The sequence below is a fragment of the Pelophylax lessonae genome, assembly GCF_965119305.1.
Source record: "Pelophylax lessonae genome assembly, chromosome: 12".
NCBI classification, from domain to species: Eukaryota; Metazoa; Chordata; class Amphibia; order Anura; family Ranidae; genus Pelophylax; species Pelophylax lessonae.
In genome coordinates, this window is record NC_138779.1 from 151,814,234 (window position 1) to 151,836,848 (window position 22,615).

At 41.7% G+C, this 22,615-nt stretch overlaps 1 protein-coding gene across 1 annotated transcript in view; it reads right to left on the minus strand.

Annotated features, from left to right (window-relative positions):
- Nucleotides 1–6,870: 6,870 nt before the first annotated feature.
- TEAD2 (TEA domain transcription factor 2) overlaps nucleotides 6,871–22,615 on the minus strand; it is a 93,086-nt gene continuing 77,341 nt past the window's right edge. Inside the window, exons 8-12 of the mRNA XM_082273790.1 lie at nucleotides 17,472–17,605; nucleotides 13,884–14,057; nucleotides 12,863–13,003; nucleotides 11,877–12,029; nucleotides 6,871–10,180 (exon numbers count right to left, since the gene is read on the minus strand). Coding sequence (XP_082129916.1) covers nucleotides 10,067–10,180; nucleotides 11,877–12,029; nucleotides 12,863–13,003; nucleotides 13,884–14,057; nucleotides 17,472–17,605 — 716 coding nt within the window. The 3' untranslated portion in view covers nucleotides 6,871–10,066. The remainder of the gene's footprint in view (nucleotides 10,181–11,876; nucleotides 12,030–12,862; nucleotides 13,004–13,883; nucleotides 14,058–17,471; nucleotides 17,606–22,615) is intronic.

Below are 22,615 nucleotides of genomic sequence, written 5' to 3' on the forward strand. Positions count from 1 at the left end.
AGTAAAAAGTTTAATGTCACAGTTTAGAAGTGATATAGGTCTGTAACTTGCGCATGAAAGAGGGTCCTTATCTGGTTTAGAGATTACTACTATGCTCGCTCTCAACAAGTCTGGTGGAATATTATTGTCTTCGGTGATGGGATTAAAGGGCTTGGTAAAATGGGGAGCCAAGACATCCTGGTAGGTCTTACAATAGGCACTGGAGAAGCCGTTGGGCCAGGTGCCTTGCTGTGTTGAGTAGAGGCCATCGCAGCACTAAATTCTTCCACGGAGGTGGACTGAGATAAAAGTTCCCCTCTCAGTTGTAAGCGTGGGGAGATTTGCTTCTTGGATATAAGTAACCAAGTTAGTAGAGTTTGCTGAACTTGAGGAGGGCGTCAGGTTTTGGCCAATATTATAAAGTGTAGAGTAAAAGTCCCTAAAAGATTTTGCTAATTCTGGGGTGGAGTGGATCTTTGAGCCTGAGGGAGAAATCAAGGCAGATACAAAGGTCGAAGACCTTCTGGACCTTAAGGCATTAGCCAGCAGGCAGCCGCATTTGTCTCCATACTCGTAAAAGGAACGTCTAGCCCTCAATAGGACGTGTTTCGCTGCATAAAGCGAGTGCTCTCTAATAGGTTCCCATACTTTCAGTAACTCTGCTGCAATATCATAGTCTGTACCAATGTTTCTCAACTCTGGCCCTCAGGGCACACTAACAGGCCAGGTTTGCAAGAAAACTGAAATACATCACAGGTGATATCATTTGCTGCTCAGTGATTGTAGTATTCTAGTCTGCATCTCCCCAAGGTTATACTTAAAATCAGGCCTGTTAGTGTGCCCTGAGGACCGGAGTTGGGAAACACTAGTCTGTACCATTTTTATGCTTGCGTTCTAGGACATGAAAATGCGTCAAAAGGTCAGAGAGAGCTTTCGTTCTCCTTTGCTTGATGAAGTGGCCATATTTGATTAGAATCCCTTGTATAACACATTTCTGTGCCGCCCAAACAGAGAGTGAGTCCATAATATTGGCGAAGAATGTTTTTATTGTCTTCAAGACGTCTGCGGCTATGGTAGGGTCTTTCAAGAGAGCTTCATTAAGTCTTCAGGTAGGTGTTTTAGGTTGAGAGTTTTGCATATTTAATTCTATAATGACCAATGCATGATCTGATAAAGCGATATGGCCAATTTCTGCTTTAGATAGCAACGGGATGGCCGAGTGTTTAATCAGGAAGAAGTAGATCCTGGAGTAAGAGCCATGTACAGCAGAATAAAAGGTCAAATCCTTCTCGCGAGGATGCAGTATCCTCCAGATGTCTATCAGTTGGTGAGAATGGAGTAGGTCTTTGAGACGGTTTCTCATACTTCTAGACAAGGAAGAGGAACCACCTGATGAATCGTTTTGGGGGTCCAGGGTCATGTTAAAATCATGGTTACCTCCAGGAAGGAGTCTAGAGTGGAAAGGAACTTTTCCAGAGTTGGAAGTTGATTGCTAATAGGCAAATAGACATTCACCAGGGTGAACGTATGGGCATGTATTTTACCCTTGAGCAAAAGGAACCGTCCCTCTTGGTCCGGATACTAGTCCCTTTGGATTTTGAGGAAGAGAAAGGAATAGAAAGGACTATGGTAGATCGTAGGAAAGTGTTTGTTATATAGTTTTGGGATCTTGTCAATTCTAAAGTGAGTCTCCTGGACAAAGACAACATGTGCCCTATGTCTCCAGAACTCAGACAGACAACTTGCTCGCTTCTCAGGGGAATCTAAACCCTTCACATTCTTGGAAAGAATCTTCAGAGCCATGGCTTTTCTGTCAGCAGCGGACAGACACTACTCTTTTGTGGGGATAAGGGGGGCAGGAGAAAAAAAAGGGGGGGGATAGGTGGAGGGGAAAGAGGGAAGGTCAGGGAAGTGGAGGGGTTTGGAGGGAGAGAGAAGAAGAGAAAAGATGAGAAACTAGAAGGTAAGAGAGGCCATTTTAAAGAGATATAAACTAAAATGGGAATCTCTTCAGAGATTGTCATCTGCCACCAGGGCAGCAAGAACCTAGTTGGGGGTTGTGGTAAGGCATGGTCAGGCTCAGAGCCCTGGTCCTAAGGGTTCCTAAAAGTTAGAACATTTTTCTGAGGTCCAAAGCCCAAGTAGGTCAGCACAAAAAGCTGCTGGGGCCTAACTGGTGACAGAGTAACACCTTATAATGTAGTAAAAGGTTTATATCTACTCATCTCCGGTGTAAAGCACTTAACCAGTATATTGTAGCACTTGGAAAGGGGGTCAACATATCTCACAAGGTAGATTTGTAAACGTGACCCTAGCTGAAATTCAGTTGAGATTAGCGTGACTTCGTTTAGGAACAAACCTGCCGGTGCATCGGAGCCAGCTCCCGCCAGAGGTGAAATCACCCTCCCTAGCGGTTCCACCCCCAGCAACAAAACCATTGCAGCAAGAGAACCACCAGAGTCGGGACAGCACCTTCACGGAGGGGAAGCCCCCCCTTCCCCCAGAGTAAGGCAAGCCAAGTCACATTCCCCAAGGGCCGTCACTCAGACACAGGATAAATAACACAATGCAACATGCAAAAAAACGGACATTGGTCATTAAGAGGTGACCCAGAGAGAAAAAATAAATAAATAAATGCATCTCAGGCTTAATATACATAACACATGCAAGTACAACAATTCAGTAAGTATCAGAACTCAATAGGAGGTTGTCATAACTTACAAGGTAGAGCTGTGAACTCAGCCCATATTGAAGTTGGGGTCGTTATTATGGAATACTAACTTGCGGCCCAGTCTCTGAAGGGAGGCGATCATACTCTGTTTCAGTATGTCACAGTACATGTTGGCATTTATAGTTCCCTCAATGAACTGTAGCTCCCCAGTGCCGGCAGCACTCATGCAGCTCCAGACCATGACACTCCCACCACCATGCTTGACTGTAGCCAAAACACACATCTTTGTACTTCTCACCTGGTTGCCGCCACACACGCTTGACACCATCTGAACCAAATGAGTTTATCTTTCTCTCATCAGACCACAGGACACGTTTCTAGTAATCCATGTCCTTAGTCTGCTTGTCTTCAGAAAACTGTTTGCTTCCTTGTGCATCATCTTTAGAAGACGCTTCCTTCTGGGACGACAGCCATACAGACCAGTTTGATGCAGTGTGCGGCATATGGTCTGAGCACTGACAGGCTGATCGCCCACTCCTTCAACCTCTGCAGCAATGCTTGCAGAACTCATTTGTCTTTTTTCTAAAGACAACCTCTGGATAGGACGCTGAGAATGTGCACTCAACTTCTTTGGTCGACCATGGCGAGGCCTGTTCTGAGTGGAACCTGTCCTGTTAAATCACTGCATGGTCTTGGCCACTTTGCTGCAACTCAGTTTCAGGGTCTTGGTAATCTCCTTATAGCCTAGGCCATCTTTATCTTTTATTCAGATACTCAGAGAGTTTGCCATGAGGGGCCATGTTGAACTTCCAGTGACCAGTATGAGAGAGTGAGAGCAATAACATCAAAATTTAACACACCTGGGACCTTGTAACACTAACGAGTCACATGACACTGGGGAGGGAAAATTGCTAATTGGGCTAAATTTGGACATTTTCACTTAGGGGTGTACTCACTTTTGTTGCCAGCTGTTTAGACATTAATGACTGTGTGTTGAGTTATTTTGAGGGAACAGAAAATGTACACTGTTATACAAGCTGTACACTCACTACTTTACATTGTAGCAAAGTGTTATCACATGAAAAGATATAATAAAATATTTACAAAAATGTGAGGGGTGTACTCACTTTTGTGAGATACTGTGTATATATATATATATATATATATATATATATATATATATACACACACACACACACCACATATTTTATTTTATAATATATATACACACACATATACACACACACCCCAACACGCATACACACAATATATACACACACCTTTTAAAACAACCAATAAGTGAAAATGTGAAGTCAATGTTATTTTCAGGCAAACTAACAGTGAGTCAAAACGTATTGCACTGTTGCTACAGTTTTACCTCCCAAAATGCAATTGCTGGCCATTTCTCCCTTATCGTTTGCCCATTATTTGGCACTGATCTGAAACAAACACATTCATATCAAGTGCTTATACATTTTGCTGGTTGCACACTTGCTCTGGGTCAGTGATTTGCCAAGTAGTGCACCAAGGATAATCAGACAGCCCCAAGTCTACATCCAAAACATAAAAATAAGTCAGTAGTGGGATCTCCCATAATTTTTCCATGGTTACTGTACGCTTGAGTTGTAATATCAGATTACACCAGAGCATGTGCAAATACTAAAACTGACGCTGTCCATTCTAGAGAATATCTGGTTACTGCAGAGAGCTGATGGCACAGTGAAGTCCCAAACAAATTATTTCAACTTTTCATGGAAAATTCCTTAAAAAAAATAAAATAAATAAATATCGTCTTAAAATTCTTTTAACCACTTAAGCCCCGGAGGATTTGGCTGCTAAAGGACCAGGGGTTTTTTTGCGATTTTTTACTGCGTGACTTTAACGGACAATTGCGCGGTCGTGCGACGCTGTACCTAAACGAATTTGACGTCCTTTTTTTCCCACAAACAGAGCTTTCTTTTGGTGGTATTTGATCACCTGTGCGATTTTTTGATCACGCGCTATAAACAAAAAAAGAGCGTAAATTTTGCAAAAATAACAATATTTTTCACATTTTTTTATATGAAATTCCCCAAAAAAAAAAGTAAAAATCAAAATTTTTTAACATTTTTCGGCCAATTTGTTTTATGCTACCTATGTTTGGTAAAAAAAATCGCAAAAAGCGTATTTTGATTGGTTTGCGCAAAAGTTATCGCGTTTACTAACAAAGAGAAAGATTTTTGTCATTTTTGGTGTTTTTTTTTTTAACGCCTAATGGCGGCGATCTGCGATTTTTTTTTCGGTACTGCGACATTGCGGCGGACAGATCGGACCCTTGACTGACATTTTTGACACTTTTGGGGTTACCAGTGACATTACTGCAGTAATCAGTGCTATACATATGCACTGTTACTGCAAAAATGACACTGGCAGGGAAGGGGTTAACTTTATTGGGAAGGGAGGGGTTAAGTGTGTCCTAGGGGCGTGCTTTCTACTGTGTAGGGACATTGCTATTGGTGTAAAAGCAAAGATCAACCGTTCTACATAGTAGAACGGTCAGATCTTTACTTTTACACAGGGAGAACTGACAGGCAGCTTGTTTACACAAGCTGCTCTGTCTTTCTCCCTTCACAGGAGCGATCGTAGTGTGGCCGGCGGACATCGAGTCCGCCGGTCACACGCACTGACTTGCCTGTGAACGAGCCGCGGCGGGCGCGCGCCTCGGCGGGCGCGCGCCCGCTCGCTATAGGCTCGCAAGTCAGTGACAGGCGAGTGACGTACCGATACGTCACTCTGCCTGGCCGGGGCTGACCGCCGCAGTATATAGTCGTGCGGCGGTCGGCAACCGGTTAAAATCGGAAACATCTTAAGCATATTAGAATTCCCATGGTAATAATTGAACCCTACAAAAAAAAAGTTGAAAATGCCAACATCAAAAATTCATAGACTTTTCCCCCTAAAGGCAATAAACAAAGTGCTGAAACCTATGCAGTTCATCTTTTAATTGTTCTGACTTTTTTGAGCTGAAAAAAAGCTGTCTGCTATTGAAACTCTGGATATTCCAGTTTATTGCTTAGAGGAGAATTAGGGCCAGAGCCATTTTGGCCCTGCTTCTCCTGCAGATCACAGTAGTGTGCTTCGCTCTGTACTCCTGTGACCCATATTCAGGCTGTTCTAAATCGAGTGGGGAAGGGACAGAACTGCTGGTTGTTTTGCTCCCCTCCCAGGCCCTGTTAAGATTTCCCCTCACTTCCAATTAGGGTACCATGTGTTTTTAGTGCTGACTGTGTTACAGCAAGGTTTCTCAAAGAGGGCAAGAGAGCAGTAAAAACTGACAGCTTCTAACCATTCCCCACCCTATTCAAAACTAAACAGAAAAACAGCTGGAAATGCAATTACATTTTTTGATTTATCAATAAATGAAATGCATACAAATAAGACAACTACCATTTTTTTGTAAAATAATTTTATATACTAAAGAAAGTTTTGTTCACAATACAAACATAGGTATACATTGAAGTCCACTGTTAATTTTCTCCTGTGTACAATGGTTTTCCCCAAAAATCAGAGCAAACAAAGCATTTCCTGATAATGTGTTGGAGTGATAGAGAGAAGGCAAACATATGGCAAGTGGGGCTACAAGGCACATTCATTATCATCCTTTTTCCATCTATTGAATTCTATCACTATCCTACCAAAAATATCAAGGTTCTAGTCATGTTATCAGCAGGAATCGTTTGGATATAGGACATTAGTCTTCATTCCTCAGACTCGTACTTATCATTGCAATAGCAGCAAGATTGTATATTATTGAGATTGGGTAGTGTGCATTATCAAATGCCAAAAGATCTTTTTACTAAGTAAATATACATGCCTGCTGCGATCTTAAACATTTGTGCAAATGTGACAAATACCTGAATGCCCAAAAAAGGAGGATCTGTCCATGTACACGAAGTTACAGAAACATTAATAAACACATTTGCCTGTTGCTGTGTTACATTTCAGTGCACGTGGAATGAAAGGAACACATAGCAGTGAAAAGTCCTTCAGTCCATGGTCAAAGTTTCCAAATGTTAAAAAATATCGGTGAGCATACTTGACACATATGCAATTATGTCATTCCACGCATGTCAATCCTTGGGAAGTCCACATGTGAATCCTAAGCAGGCAAAAAGTGGACCACTTATGGTTGTTCAATAAGATGGCTTTGTTAGAAATAATTGCATGCATTTAGAAATTTTAGGAGAGGAGAAAAGTAGCAAGTAACCTCAAAATATGCATGCCAAATTAAAATTGCAAATAGACATGCCTAGTTTTTCGCTAGACAAACCTTAAAGCTGAACTCCGGATAAACAAAATATTTTCTAAATGCAAGAGGCATATGTAGTACATCTTGGTGGTTGCATGTATTTCTTTCTGATCTGTACAGTAATGCAGTGTGAAACTTTTGCTTTGTGCAAGTGTTTACCATTATCAAGGCCAATCACTGTTTTTCTCTCTTCTTGTGCAGGGTGACTGGTCTTGTATCTGCCCCCTTCCTGTAGTTTTCTGCAGCAGCCTGTATTGGGTGGAGCTGCTGGATCCCTCTCACAGCTCTGCTCTCTGTACAGGTATGATGTCATTGCAACTTTTGCAAGATAAAATCTAGGTTTGCAAAGGTACACAAACTAAATTCATATCCATTGTGGCTATTGAGAAATAAAGAAAAGAGAATTGTAGATTTTAAATTAAAGTTTTTTGTTCCCAGAGTTCAGTTTTAAGATATTAAATTCACATTAAATTATGTTGCTAATATTTTTTTTTCCTAGCATGCAATATTTCACAGGAGCCTAAACCAAGTACATCCTGTTAAACAAGTTTTGAATGATTAACTGAAGGCTTTTCAATGCAGTTATAGTATAAGCACATATACAGGTCAAATATCGTATGTTATGGCAAAGCATTTGCACTATATAAATGTATTTATTAATGTTAATGTTGCCTTTCTACACAGAAACTTTTTTTGTCTTGCTTTAGATTATCTTTCTGCTAAAGTCTGAGGGAAATGCAAAAGAAGAAACATTAAATGCATTAGCTTGTGTTTTCTTTTATTAAAATCTGCATTTGATAGTTAAAACCTTGGGTTCCAAATAGAAGATTCAACAGAATGTTACACAAGCCAATCTCTTAGGACAAATCTATGTCATTGATAAAAAATAATAATTTAAATACCCTTTTTATGCAGTGCTTATTTCACACTTCTGTCTAGCTTCACACACTTTCATAATCCCTATAAAAGCATACTGTATAATAAGATTGCCTGTAATCTGGCCACTTGACTTTATTTCGATAAATACGGGCTCCTTATGAAAATATGACCTATATAGTAAGAATGAATATGGCACACTGTGATGGGTGCACAAAAATGGAGGTTACAAGCTATGCAATCCTATAAGTTAAGAGTAGGTTGGCTGTATTTGGGGAACAAAAGATTCCACTGGAGAGAAGATCAGAAGATCTTTGGTTTAATATATGGTGTTTAAGAGCCCTGCTCATTTTAAGGCACCCATAAACTACAGATGACAATCAGACATTAGAAAACAGTACAAATTTGAGAACCCTTTTTAGTGTTAAAATGCTGAATGATATGTACTCCAAGGACAAATTGCCACAAAACTACAGCAAGATTGGTCCAGATTAAAATTTAGGTGTCCCAGGCTGTAGTCTGCTGCCGAATTGGCCTTTAGCCTTTGACATGGCAAGTGCCAGACAACAGACCTGGCCTGTTTATGGGTACCTTTGGCACTCTTCTCGAACCACAAAACAAAAAGTGACCTAAAGATGATGATATCTACCTTCTATGCATTCAATTGAGTCTATACATATGACAGTAGTGGCTTACACTTTCACAGAAGCTGTAGGAATCACAGTACTCCTAAATTCTACAAATGTGGATAAATAAATGCCCCGTGTACAGATGCAGAGATGAGTAACACACATTCCATATTGCATCATAATCAATCACATGAAATGCTGATACACCTCCAACTTGACCACCATAAAAAAGACAAATCAGTACACTGCAGTGTAAAGGACCAATCTTTCCCATGCTCAAAAAAGAAAAAAAAAAAATCTGTCCTTTCTTTAGGAAGAAGGGCAAGACATGCAGATTGTGGGCTGCCAGTTAAGTACGATATTTTTATAACAATATCAAATCCAACCAGGAAAAAAAAAAAAAATCTTGGTTTTCAATACAAAACAATATGTATTTTCCACTTAAATTTTAGGTACTGAATTTGTGACAAGAGGGTGAGAGTCACTAAACACAGTCCTGCTTTACAAAAGTCCAGCTGGTCAATATCCAAAGTCTTTAGCATTTGTCTTTGTGACACATCCGTTTGTGCTCATGGTAACTTGTTAGACAATTGTTGGAAACTCCCACTTTAGTTTGAAAATAAAAATTGAACTTCTATTGGTCTTTCACTCGACTCAACAAAACAGTCAAGGACCAGATGTCAATATTCACTTTGGCCATTCACCAAAATTGTACATTTTCTTGGCAAGAAGGAAAACAGCTTAACTAATCATTATTGAGTCACATTATATACCACCTTCTGAATTCCCATAAAAACTTCACAAGTCCATATTGCAGATTAAATGCACCAGCATTATTTAAAACTTTCACACATCGAAGACCAAAAAGGTGCATTAAACCCACACAGTAGAATTTGCTTTCTGCTACTCCCTGATATGTTAAATTGGATCTCTTAGTCTTATGATCTGGCCACACACACCATGAGGTTGAAACGTGAACCAGATTGAAATACTGTGCAAGCTATTAACAAAAAAACAAAAAACAAAAACATTAGTGGGCTATTACGGTGGATATAGCTACAAAGTTTTGACCACGGAAAGTGCAGGAGTTACATTTCAGTGGGGTCCAAGAAGCTAAATAAAAAAAAAAAAAAAGTGAGACAAGGGAGTGTTTATACAGATCTCCTATCCCACTCAATCCTCCACAGCCTTCTCATAAAATGGCGCCGTACCGTGAACTGATGCACTTGGCAGCAACATATGTAAAAAATAAAAATAACATTTAAAATTAAACAAAAACACCTTATGACAGTTGCGGCTTCTACATGGTTTTCCAGGTTTGGAAACTGTTTCACACACAAACATATTTATATTTATATATATATATAGATATTTATATATATTCCTTTTGGCTCAAAACATAAAACACAGAAGGTTCTGTTAGGGTGAGGTCTTTGTGGTTTCATGGCCCTTCCCCCTCATGTCCATGCTTCTTCCATTTAAAGGTTCCATTCCTGTTTCCCCCAAGTCTCTTCACCTTGAAAAAAGGTTTGAGAGGCTCAAACAGAATGTGAGATGCCTCTTAGACTGCCAAAGACAGCCAAGTCCCACATGGCTAAGTCATAGGGAAGGGTTTTCTACAGCTCAGTCTTTCACCAGCCTGTAGATGTGATGCTGAGCTCCATGTTCACTGGTGGACACTTCAAATACATAGGCTATGCAGAGGAGCAATTCTTGAGTGTCCCGATTTGTAACCACCTAGAATAAGAAAAAATTATAAAATTGTTTTATTAGGTTAAAAATGCATAATAAAAGTCTTGAGCAAATATTTTCAATAACAGTTTGTAACAAAAGCCTGGTAGCTCTCAAAAAACAAAAACCCAGTGACACTAGCAGAATTGGTACCTGAAATTGTGATCTGAGGTCTGTGTTCTTACCTACTGGGATAGTCAAAAGTGTGGGAGGGCATTTGGATAGCCAGTGAACATACCCTAACTATTAATTAAAAATCACCACAATGTAAATACTGTGTAAAGACACAGAGTTGTACTACAGAATTAAAGCGGTAGTAAACCCCCTTTGAAGGGAAAAAAAATCCCCTGCAAAGCAATGTCATAATGTGCTAGCATGTATCGCATACTAGTACATTATGAGAGTCTTACATTAGAACAAATCCCTCCAGCGCCATGCTATCACTTCTGAGGGCTGACATCTTCCCCCTGTCTTCCTTTCCCAGGTTCGCACCCTCTGGCTACATTAGTGGCCGAGGGCGCGATGACGTCAAAGGTGCCGCCTTTTACGGCATGGGCTCTGAAGGTCAGGCATACAGTGGTAACGTCACCGCCTGCTTGCAATCTGAATGTCTCCTAAACTGTGCAAGCTTAGGAGATATTCACAGTACCTACAGGTAAGTCTTACTATAGGCTTACCTGTAGTTACAAGTGGTAGAACAGAGTTTACTACCACTTAAACACTAAGCGTGTTTGTGTGTGTAATGTACCAAGACATTATCTGATGATCCTGCTTCATTAAAGTAATGCTAAAGCCTATGGTTCCTGCTTCCATCAGTGTCTCCTGTGAAAGCAGGAAGTGAGGGGACCAATGCTGCAGCCGAGACAGGATTAAGGGGAAGCAGGTAAATAATTATGGACGGGGTGGGGTGTGAGGCTAGGGAGCTAAGGATCTTTGTAATGCAAACCTGCAGATATTTGCTTGCTGACTCTAACATTACAAATGGCTGTCAGTTGCTGAACATGCTTACAGGAGGTGAAAACAAGGATGACACAGCCTGCTACTTTACTGTACAATGAGCAATCAGGTGGTGTAAAGCCTAGTACACACTAGTAGTTTTTTTCCATTCAACCCAGCAGGGCTGCATGAAACAAAAACCTGACAGCTCAGGAGGAGCCACTGTACTAACTATATGATTTTAGTACAGCGATCTCCCTTGCCCCCCCTCCCCTCTCATTTTGGACCAGATTGACCGACTACAGTACACACGGGCCGAATGTCGACTGGTTTCTATTGAGCCGGCCGATGCCGCCCTTCATTCCGCCCGTGTGTGCTAAGCTTAACTTGCACCAAGTTGTGCTCTTACAGTTGAAGTACATTATCCAGCTTTGCTGTCTGGCAGGGGGGCCTGAATCACAAAACTGGTTCTGCTGATTTACAAATCCTTTACCAAGTAACTCAAATTTATTATAACTGTTTATTTAGCTTCTTGCTTGGATTTTAATTAAAACCAATTCAGAAAACTGCATGGAAATATTGCTGCAAAGGCCCATGTATACTGATGGCATGGACACGCCTAAGTATTGTAAACACAAACTTTAATACACAGCCAACATAGAAATACACCATTTATACCCTATGCTGCTATGCATCTGAAACACACTGTGCCATGAAGCATGGAATTGTCCTATTAACGGAGGAAAGTGCAAAAAACATTTTTTACCTGTAGTATAGTAAAGTTTTCTAACACACTGTTCATCATATATTTTTCTGGAAGCTGCTTTAATTTGTGGATGAAATTGATGAGATATTCACACATGGGTGAGCGATGAATGCGATAAAGAAAACGTCCATTTTCAAACCGAGCATACTCTGTCTGTGGGCAAGAAAGAATAGGGATATCAGAATTAACCTGCTTACAAACATTTACCGTTGAATAGGATCGTTATATTTACTTTTTTTTTTTAAGGGGATTCTCTGGAAAATGGGATATTCTATCTGTTAAGGACATGCATGATCCAACCTCATGTCAATTTTGGATTAGGTCTACAGTTATAGGCAGCATCTGCTGGTAGTGGCACAATCTTTAGGCAAACTGTTTACAGAATAAAAATGATTAACTAATGCAGTCCAGATGGTGCCTGCACTAAGCCTATGGGCAAAGAAGAAGAGGTACATACTTTTTAGGAAACCATATTCGGTGCAGGAGAGAGCTCCTCATTCCCTAAAGCAATGGGGTGCTTTACAAGTCAACAGAGATACCCAAACTGCATTGTGGCAAGCTCTCCCCACACGCTGATGAGGGTTATTGATTTAATGGTACATATAGGCACTTTTTGCTTTCTGCTCTGAAGGACTTGCCTTAGGCAGGGACTTTTTACTGGTTATAAAATCACTTTAAAATGATTCCCAAACTAAACCATGAAGTCTTTTTTTTTTCCAAGCATGATATTGCTATTAGAGAGTGGGGTTACCCATCACTGCTAATAGCAAAGGGTGACCATCACACAGAGCAGAAAATCACGCATTTGTCTGAGTGGCAGGCCTACAAAGCTTACATTCAAAAGGGACACCTTCCCCCAATGTTTTTGATGCAGAGCAACATCCTTTGAAACTGGCACCCTATTTCCCAGTTGCAACCATGTCAGAATTTTTTATTTTTTTTGTAAGTTCAGGTAACTATTAATACAGAAGTCAAGGGTTGCTCACCTCTACTTTCTCTACTACTTGCTTTCCAAAGGAGCAGACTTTGGAGGAACAGGTGATGGTCATATTTTCTGGACTTTCATACTGGCTGCTTACACCATAAAATATACCTGGCTCGTCCTGAATGCTGGTATTGAGGTCAGCCTGTTAACAAAATAATGCAGAAATAAACAGAACTGAAAACACAAACTCACAAAATGGTAATTGCATAAAGGTATCTGACCTATTGAAATCTGGGACAGTGCCACACTGATGTTTAGCAGATGCATGGAGGTGTCATTAATCCTAATGGCACCCCAAGCACTGGAAAGCTCAGTGCAGTTTCCCGTGCTGGAAGCCACACAGCACTATGCAGTTTCTCTGCAGCTGCATTTTTGGCAAGGGCACACTGCTATGCCTGCGCAAACACGGTCGCAGGGAAACTGGCATACAGTAGCGTGAACTTAGGCTTAAGAAGGCTAAACAAGCTTTCTACAAAAAGAAGATGAAACAGGAAAACAAATGAAAATGAACTATCCTGCTGCCTGAATACAAGAACACAGTGGGGTTGATTTACTAAAACTGGAAAGTGCAAAATCGGGTGCAGCTTTGCACAGAAACCAATCAGCTTCCAAAAAAAGTTTTTTTTTTGTAAAAAGCTTAATTGAACAACCTGAAGTTAGAAGCAATTGTCTACCATGCACAGCGGCCCCAGATTTCTCCAGCTTTAGAAGAGCAACCTCAAAGTTTATTTATGCAATATGAACACCTAACTGAATAGCCATTCACAGCCCAATCTTTTCTATTTTTCCATGTGTGTATGATTGATAAAGGCATGACCCAATGAACAAAATTGTCTCCACAGAAAGAGTTGCTCTAAAACTGCATTGCGGTTATTTTATCTTTTGCAGCAGAGAAGCAAATAGTGCTTAGCAGTTCTTCCCTAAGGGGATAAATATACATTTATAAAATAAAGAACTTCAGTTTCAACAGTTGGGAACAATTGTAATTATTTAATCAACAAAATAACTTTGACATCTCTTACCCAGAACTTGACCAAAAAGAAGGCATTGGGTGGCCCTTTCTCGTATAGCTCTTTAAGTCCTCCCTTCTTTTCAGGAAACTTGTCGTAAATCTGACGCACATCTACAGACTCCAGTAATGCATCATTATAGGAGGGATTTGACTGGCTGATATGAACATAAAGATGCTTGTTGTACTGTGGAGAAAAATGTACAAAATATAGCTCAAAAATTATTTACCTGTATATAGGCCACTGTCCTGAGTACAGATCTATACTGTATACAGTTTTGCTCAAAAGTTTCCATACCCCAGCAGAAATCATGAAATTTTGGTATTAATATTGAAAATATGGCTGATCATGCCAAAAAAATGATTTTTTTGAGGATAGTGTTCATATGCAGTCATTTATTATTTTTTTGAGGATAGTGTTCATATGAAGTCATTTATTATTGCATAGTGGTTTTGTTCCTTTTTAAGTCATAGCGATAACAAAAATTATCCAAATGGCCCTGATCAAAAGTTTACATACCCTGGAATGTTTGGCCTTTGTACAGACATGCAAGGTGACATACATGGGTTAAAATGGCAATTAAAGGCCATTTTATTTTATTGCCATGGCAATTTTATTTCTCACGTCTGTGGCTATTTAAATTGCAATTTAGTGCCCTTGTATGAATTGTCAATGAGTTTGTTAACTCTCACCTGAATGCACTGAGCAGGCTGGATATTAAGCCATGGAGAGCAGAAAAAAAAAACTGTGAAAAGACTTGCGTAACAAGGTAATGTAACTTTATAAAGATGGCAAAGAATATAAAAAGATACCCAAAGCCTTAAATTTGCCAGTAAGTACTGCTCAATAACTCATTAGGAAAGATTGCAGCCACAACTGCCAGAGGAATTGTTCAGGATACAAAGAAAAACACACAGGTAACCCCAGGAGAAATACAGGCTGCTCTGGAAAAAGACAGTGTGGTCGAGTTGCCAGAAAGAAGCCTTTATTGTACTAATGGCACAAAAAAGCCTGGTGTCAAGGTGTTGCTGGTCATCTTGTAACCGGGCTTTTTTGTTTTTTGGTGGAGTTGCTAAATTTTGTACCGTCATTAAATGTAACCATATTGCTACAGAGGCACCTCTCTTCTCTTTTATACTCCGTTATGATATGACGCTACTTGTATATCAAGACATTGCTTATTTATCAAGTCAAAATTTATAAAAAAAAAATGTTGCTGGTCTTGCAAAACACTCTCAAAGCAAGTTACTCTCAATCTCAATTTACTGTATGTGATAATAAATGGCTTCAAAATATCACAATATAATTACATAGTCTAGTCTAAAAGAAAAAAAAAATATATACAATCTTTTGTACATAATCCTATACCGACAGTTGATCCAGAGGAAGGTAAAAAAAAAAAAAAAAAAAACCCCAGCAAAGCATGATCCAATTCGCTCCATCAGGGGGAAAAAAATCCTTCCTGATACCTCAAGAGGCAATACGATATTCCCTGGACCAACTTTACCAATAAATGTTAGCATCCAGTTTTATTATATACATTTGAAAAGAAAACCAGCTCTGAAGGGAGTCTATGCCACATTCTCACAGCTCTTATTGCGAAGAAACCTTTCTGTTTTTGGAGATTAAATCTCTTTTCCTATAAACATACAAGAGCCTTCCTTGTCCTCTGTGATGACCTTAAAGTGAATGACTCAACATCAAGTTCACTATATGGACCACTTATGTATTCATACATGTTGATCAAATCTCCCCTTATTCTCCTCTTCTCAATAGAGATTAAGTTCAGTTTCTCTAATCTTTCCTCTTAGCCAAGCTCCTCCGTGCCTCTTATCAGTTTGGTTGATCCTCTCTGCACTTTCTCCAGTTCCCCAATATCTTTTTTTGTGAACTGCGCCCAAAACTGAACTGTATATTCCAGATGAGGTCTGATCAGTGATTTGAACAGGGGCAAAATGTTATCTTTTTGTCTGGAGTCCATACCTCTCTTAGTACAAGAAAGGATTGTGCTCGCTTTGGAAACTGCAGCTTGGTGTTGTGTACTTTTAATAAAGTGGTTGTACAGTTAGAAGTTTTTGCAGTAAGATAGAATGTCTTCGGTGTACAGCAGCATCCCTTGGCCCCCCTAATACTCATCTGAGCCTATCCCTATCCAGCGATGTTGCAGGAGGGGCTCAGCTGCATAGGACTCTCCCACCTCATTGGCAGCGCAGCACCATTAGGCTCCTGCTGCCGTCAATCAAAGTCAGTGAACCAATGAGGAAAAAGAGGGGGCAGAGCCGGACCATGGCTCCATGTCTGAAAGGACACACAGAGCTACGGCTCAGCTCAGGTGCCCCATAGCTAGCTGCTTGCTGTGGGGGCACTCAACAGGAGGGAGGGGCTAGATGAGCCAAAGAGGAACCCAAGAAGAGGAGGATCTGGGCTGCTCTGTGCAAAGCCACTTTACAGAGCAGGTAAGTGTTTTTTTTTTTGTTAAAAATAACAAAGGACGTTATTATCACTTTAAGCTCATGATCTAACAAAACACCCAGATCCTTCTCCAGCATTGATACCCCCAGTTGTACTCCCCATATTATGCATGATGCATGCATATTCTTAGCCCTCAAGTGCCTAACTTTACATTTATCAACCTCATTTGCCACATAGCTACCTTCATACATAGGGGTTGTCCATCTAAATATAACAAAATATGGGATAGATGGGTTCAGGCCCCTGAAACTTGTATTTATAAAAAAGGTACCTCTATAAATGTTCAGCTGAATTTTTACCACTGAATTTTTACCACTGCCTTCTGCATGACTGTATTAATGATGTACTCATGTATATTGTTATATGCTTCATAAAGCATATGCTAAATAATTATTTCCTTTTCTATGTTGATCTGTATCTTGTTATATCTAGAATTAGTACTCTTAAGGGATGAAAAACTCCCTAAGACATTTAGCCATATTGTCAACTTGTAGGAAGTATATTGTTTGTATCCCTGTAGATGTACAATTATCAATAAAAGTTACTGTTTAAAGTAAAAAGTAAGGGTCCTAACACTAAATCTTGGGGTACACCACTGATAACCTTACCATTCAGAGTAAGAATCTCTCTGAATACGGCCTTTTAGCCAGTTTTCTATCCATTTACAAACTTATTTTTCCAAGCCGGTGGACTTTACCTTACACATTAGCCGTGTGGGGAACTGTGTCAAACGCTTTTTGCAAAATCCAAGTATACTACGTCCACAGCCACCCCTCTGTCCAAGGTTTTACTTACCTCCTCATAAAAAGAAATCAGGTTTGTTTGACAACTTCTCTCATGAATCCATGCTGTCCGTTGCTTAAAATTGTTTTTTTCCAGCAAGAACTCATCTATGTGGTCTTCTAACAAACTCTCCAGTATCTTCCCAACTATAGAAGTTAAGCTATTAGGTTTCATAGTTACTTGGTAAATACTTTGATCCCTTTTTAGATATACAAATATCCTTAAATAAAAGAGTTCTTTGGCATGATCGGCCATAATTTTAATATGATTGCCAAAATTTTACAATTTCTGCCAGGGTACGCAAACTTGAGCACAATTGCATGTACAGATCAGAATTGTACTTACTGCATCAGGTTCTCCTTGTTGTTCCATAAAGGCCATGAATTCCACTAAACGCAGCTTAGGTGTGCCAATAGATCGGCCTTGCCACGCAGGCCCTGTAGGTATCGGAGACAGACTGGCAGGACTGGCATTATAACCTTAACAGTCAAAGAAAACTTAAGTTAAAAGGAAATGCTAAGTGCATAAAAGTAATGTAGGCATAAGATGAGGCAATACCACATCTACATAGGTTTTAGTTAACCAATGCAATACAATGTTTATCTAATTTAATGTGTAGTATGAACATACATATGAAGGGTAATAACTAATAATTAGATAATTAACACTTGATGCACCACTTTACAAGTATTCTTATTTTTCACAATTTTTCTTGTGTGCTTTATTTGCAATAATAAAATATTATGATGATTTGGAAATAGTATTTTTCCAGAGGATATTAATATTTTGCTTCTGGATGTTCCATTAGCCATAAAATGGGATTTTTGGCTTACCGTAAAATCCATTTCTCTGATGTTCATTGACGGACACAGCTCTTCATCTTCATGACCGTAGGGTTATTCTGCCCCTTACGGGAGTGGGGCACTAGGCAGAGAAAAGCTTGAGCATGCCTATGTGGCAGTCCCTGGGGGTATACTCCCACTTCCTGCTATAGGTATTCAGTTTTGTAACAAGAAGTGTCAGAAGAAAACAACCCAACTCCAAAGAGGGGCAGATGCTGTGTCCGTCAATGAACATCAGAGAAATGGATTTTATGGTAAGTCAAAAACCAGATTTTCTCCTTCGTTCTTTGACGGACACAGCTTTTAATCTTCATGACCGTAGGGATGTCCCAAAGCATTATCAAACATGAGGGGTGGGAACAGCAGAGAAACCAGCTTCCCAAAGGCTAAACATAGCCAACCAGGTAATATGGAACTCAACTGAGAACAACTGGAGCTCACTTGAAAAAAATACCTTCAAAGAGGACAAATCCTCTACACAGCAGCCAGCAAAACTTAACGGCCAAAAGAAGTATCCACAGAACAGATGCCAACACATCCACTTTAAAAATCTTGTGAATGCGTGCACAGTTAACCAAGTGGCCGCTTTGCAAACCTGTACTACTGACGCCTAATGACGGAAGGCCCAGGAGGCACTAAGCGCCCGAGTAGAATGCAACCTGACAGGAAAAAGGACAAACCTGACCCTTAATAGAATAAGTTTGAGGTTAATTGGATCCTGTATAAAATTGGCCTTACTATGTATGTATGAATGTGAGTTAGGGACCTTAGATTGTACGCTCCTTGAGGGCAGAGACTGATGTGAATGTGCAATGTATATGTAAAGCGCTGCGTAAATTGACAGCGCTATATAAGAACCTGAAATAAATAAATAAACCACAGTCTGCCTGATCCATCTGGAAATGGTCGCAGCAAAGCAGCCAGCCCCTTGCAAGGTCCATCCGTTAGGACAAACAGTGAATCTGATTTTCTAAATGACCCTGTAGCTGCTAGGTACACCCTGATTGCCCGAACCACATCCAGGGAATGCAAAGCAACTTCCTTAGGATGTTTAGGCTCAGGACACAGGGAAGGCAACACAATGTTTTCATTCAGATGAAAATCGGAGACGACCTTTGGGAGGAACGAAAGACATAGTTGAAGAACCACCAAGACAGTGCTGCTAGCTCAGACACCCTGCGTGCCGAAGTAATAGCCACCAAAAAGACCACCTTCTGGGACAGCGTAAGCAGGGAAATCTCCCAAATATTTTGGAATAGAGAAATGGAGAACAGTAGGCACCAAGGAGTGTGGAGCCAATGAACTTTGAAAGAAAATCGCCAAGGCCGGGACCTGGCCCTTGATGGTACTCAAGAAGATCAAATGTTGCTCGACTCCTCCCTGGGAGGAAAGCCAAGATCCGAGTCACCGAAAAGGAACAAGGGTGAACCCCAAGAGACTCACACCACACAATGTTCCTGGAAGTAGATTTTCTAGCTTTTAAAAGTGTAGGAATCACCAAATCAGACAACCCTCTATCCTTCAGCAGCTGGCTTTCAATAGCCAGGCGGTCAAAGCCAGTGACTGTAAAGCAGGATGGAAGATCGGTCCCTGAGACAGCGGATCTTCCCTGCGAGGGATTCTCCAAGGAACATCGGCGACCAGCCGTGCCAGATCTGCATACTAAAACCGGTGAGACCAGTCTGGAGCCACTAGAATGACTGTAATCCCTCCTGCCTCGATCCAGCGCAGGAGTCACGGCAGAAGCTTGAGAGCATGAAAGGCGTATATCAGACAATAATGATTCCAGGGAGCCACAAGGGCGTCTATAGCATCGGCTAGATGGTCCCAAGACCGTGCCACAAACCTCTGAACTTTCCTGTTGAGGCGAGAGGACAATAGGTCCACCTCGGGAGTCCCCCACCGGAGATACAACTGACTGAACACCTCCGGATGAAGTGACCATTCTCCCTGGTCCAACGCCTGTCGACTGAGATAATCAGCCTGCCAATTTTCCACCACTGGAATGTGTACAGCAGAGAGGGCTGAAACGAACCATTCTGCCCGCCTTAGAATGCCAGTTACTTCCTGAGCTGCTAGAACACTTCTAATGCCCCCTTAGTGATTGACATAAGCCACAGTCCTAACATTGTCCGATTAAATCCATACCGGACATCCCTGGAGAGGAACTGTCCAATGATCCAGGCAAAGCCTGATTGCTCGGAGTTCCAGTACATTGATCAGTAGTCTAGACTCCTCCAGGGTCTAGACCCTTTGAGCACAATCCGTGCCGAGGACGCCTCCCCACCGGGATAGGCTGGCATCCATGGTGACAACTGTCCAGTACAGGGGAAGAAAGGATTTTCAATGAAGAAGTGCTGTAGAGCGAAGCCACCAAACCAGGGACCCCCATGTTCTCCGGCTCAACATGATCAGTTTGTCCAGAGACTGAGGATCCTTGTTCCACTTCGCCAGAATCTTATTGCAGAAAACTTGTGTGGAACAGTGCAAACAGAACCCCCTCGTAGGTAGCCACCATCAGGCCCACGTGCAAGTCCGAAGAGATGACCGTATGCTGGACAGCAAAAGCTGAATCGCCTAATGCAAATTCTGAAGTTTTGCCAAAGGGAGAAACGCTCTGGCCGAGGCTGAGTCCACAGTCAGTCCCAAATAGTCCAGGCTCATGGACGGGACCAGAGCAGACTTCTGAAGATTTCGAATTCAACCAAACTCCCTCAGCATTTGCAGAGTGATCTCCAAGTTGGCCAAGAGGGCAGTTGAAGCCTCTGCTTGCAAAAGCAGATCATCCAGGTACCCATGGTCCCCCACTGACGCGGTAATGCTCGAACTGGGGCCAACACTTTTGTGAAAACCCGAAGAGCGGAGGTGAGACCAAAGGGTACCGCCACAAATTGATAATGCTCCTCTCCCACGGCAAAGCGGAGGAAGAGTTGATGGGCAATACAATTGGGAATGTGAAGTTAAGCATCGTTGATGTCGATGGTATACGAGAAAGTCCCCCTGATGTAGGGATGCTACCACTGTGCGAATGGACTCCATTCGAAACTTCTGTACCTGCACAAAGCAGTTCAGCACAAAGCAGTTCAGCACCTTGAGGTCCAGAATTGGACGCACCTTGCTCTCCCTCCTGGGAAACTTAAACAGGTTTGAAAAGAAACCTTCAAAGCGTTTCAACATCAGAACCAGGACAATCACTCCTTGAGATAACAATCCTTGCACTGCCCTATAGAGATCCTGTAGGTGATCTGGGGATAAGTGCATGGTTGAAGGAAAGAACATTGCTGGCTGGTATGATCGAAACTCGATCTTGTAGCTGGATTGAATGACTTTGTGGACCCACGTGTCCTGAATTAGGAAGGTCCGGAAAACAGCGAAGATGTCCCCCCACCCCTGATATGGGTGAGGGCACTCCTTCATGTGGAGGAATGTTTGTCCGCAGGACTGGCAGATCCTACTCTAGGTTTGCCCGACCAAGACTTCTTGGAACCCCCACTGGAGGCCCTGAAGGGTTTTGATCCCTTGTCCTGAGATCCTGAAGAACGAAAAGGCCGCTTGTGAGCAGAAAAGGAGGGTCCCCTCTGTAACTGGACTCCTTACCCTTGGAAGCCTGAGGAAGAAGGGTAATCTTTCCCCCTGTGAGGCCTTTGTTGTTGTCATCCAAGGATGCTCCAAACAGACGATCTCCCACGAATAGAAGATCGGACAAGGGCTTCTTAGAAGCCTGGTCCGCAGACCAGCATTTCAGCCAGATAATGCGCCACTGGACCACTGCAGAGACAGACAGTCTAGAAAGCAATGGGGTGGCATTCAAAGAGGCATCGCAGACAAACTGTAGCCCTTGGACAAATTGACCTGCAAGCTCCACAAACTCAGGAGGGAGCAGTTTCTCCTCCTGGTCCCGGCGCAGAACTTTTGCCCATTCAGTCATAGCTTGTGACACCAGGGTGATGGTAAACACCGGCCTAAGTGCCGACCCAGCCACAGTTAACATATCGCGGGTAAAGGCCTCCAACCTCCTATCAGATGGATCAGAAGAAATAGAAGACTCTTCTACCGGTATAACCGTTGCTTTATTCAACCTGGAAACCGGGGAGTCCACTGCAGGAGGTACCGTCCATTTTTTAAGGAGGGACTCCTAATAAGGATATTCCATTGCCAAATGCTTAGAGATTGCAAAGGTAGGTTTTGGGGACCCCCACTGTTTTGAGACAGTATCTTCAAAGAAAGCGGGAAAGGGGAATACCCTTGCCGCTTTGGAGGACTTGTGGGTGCCAAAGGTGACCTGCGCCTCTGATGCTGCATTAGTCGCATCTTCCAAATGTAAAGTTTCTCGCAATAATAAAATCAGTGCATCCACTAGCCCCTTTTCATGTGCGGCTAGAGGAACAGAGGAATCATCCTCACTATCTAAGCACGCAGGGTGCGTGGACGCAGACCCCAAGGGATAACTGGCATCCACAGCAGCTGATTCAGACCTTGGATCTGAAGAGACAGAGGAAGCAGGTGAAGGCGGGGGGACGCTTTTTAGTAGCCCATTTGCCCAGGTCTAAATCCACTTTGGACACCAAGGACCCCAGGACCGCCATCAGGGCAGCCAGTTGTGGGGCCCTGCATCCTCTGAGAGTGGATCAGGTGGTGAAACATGTT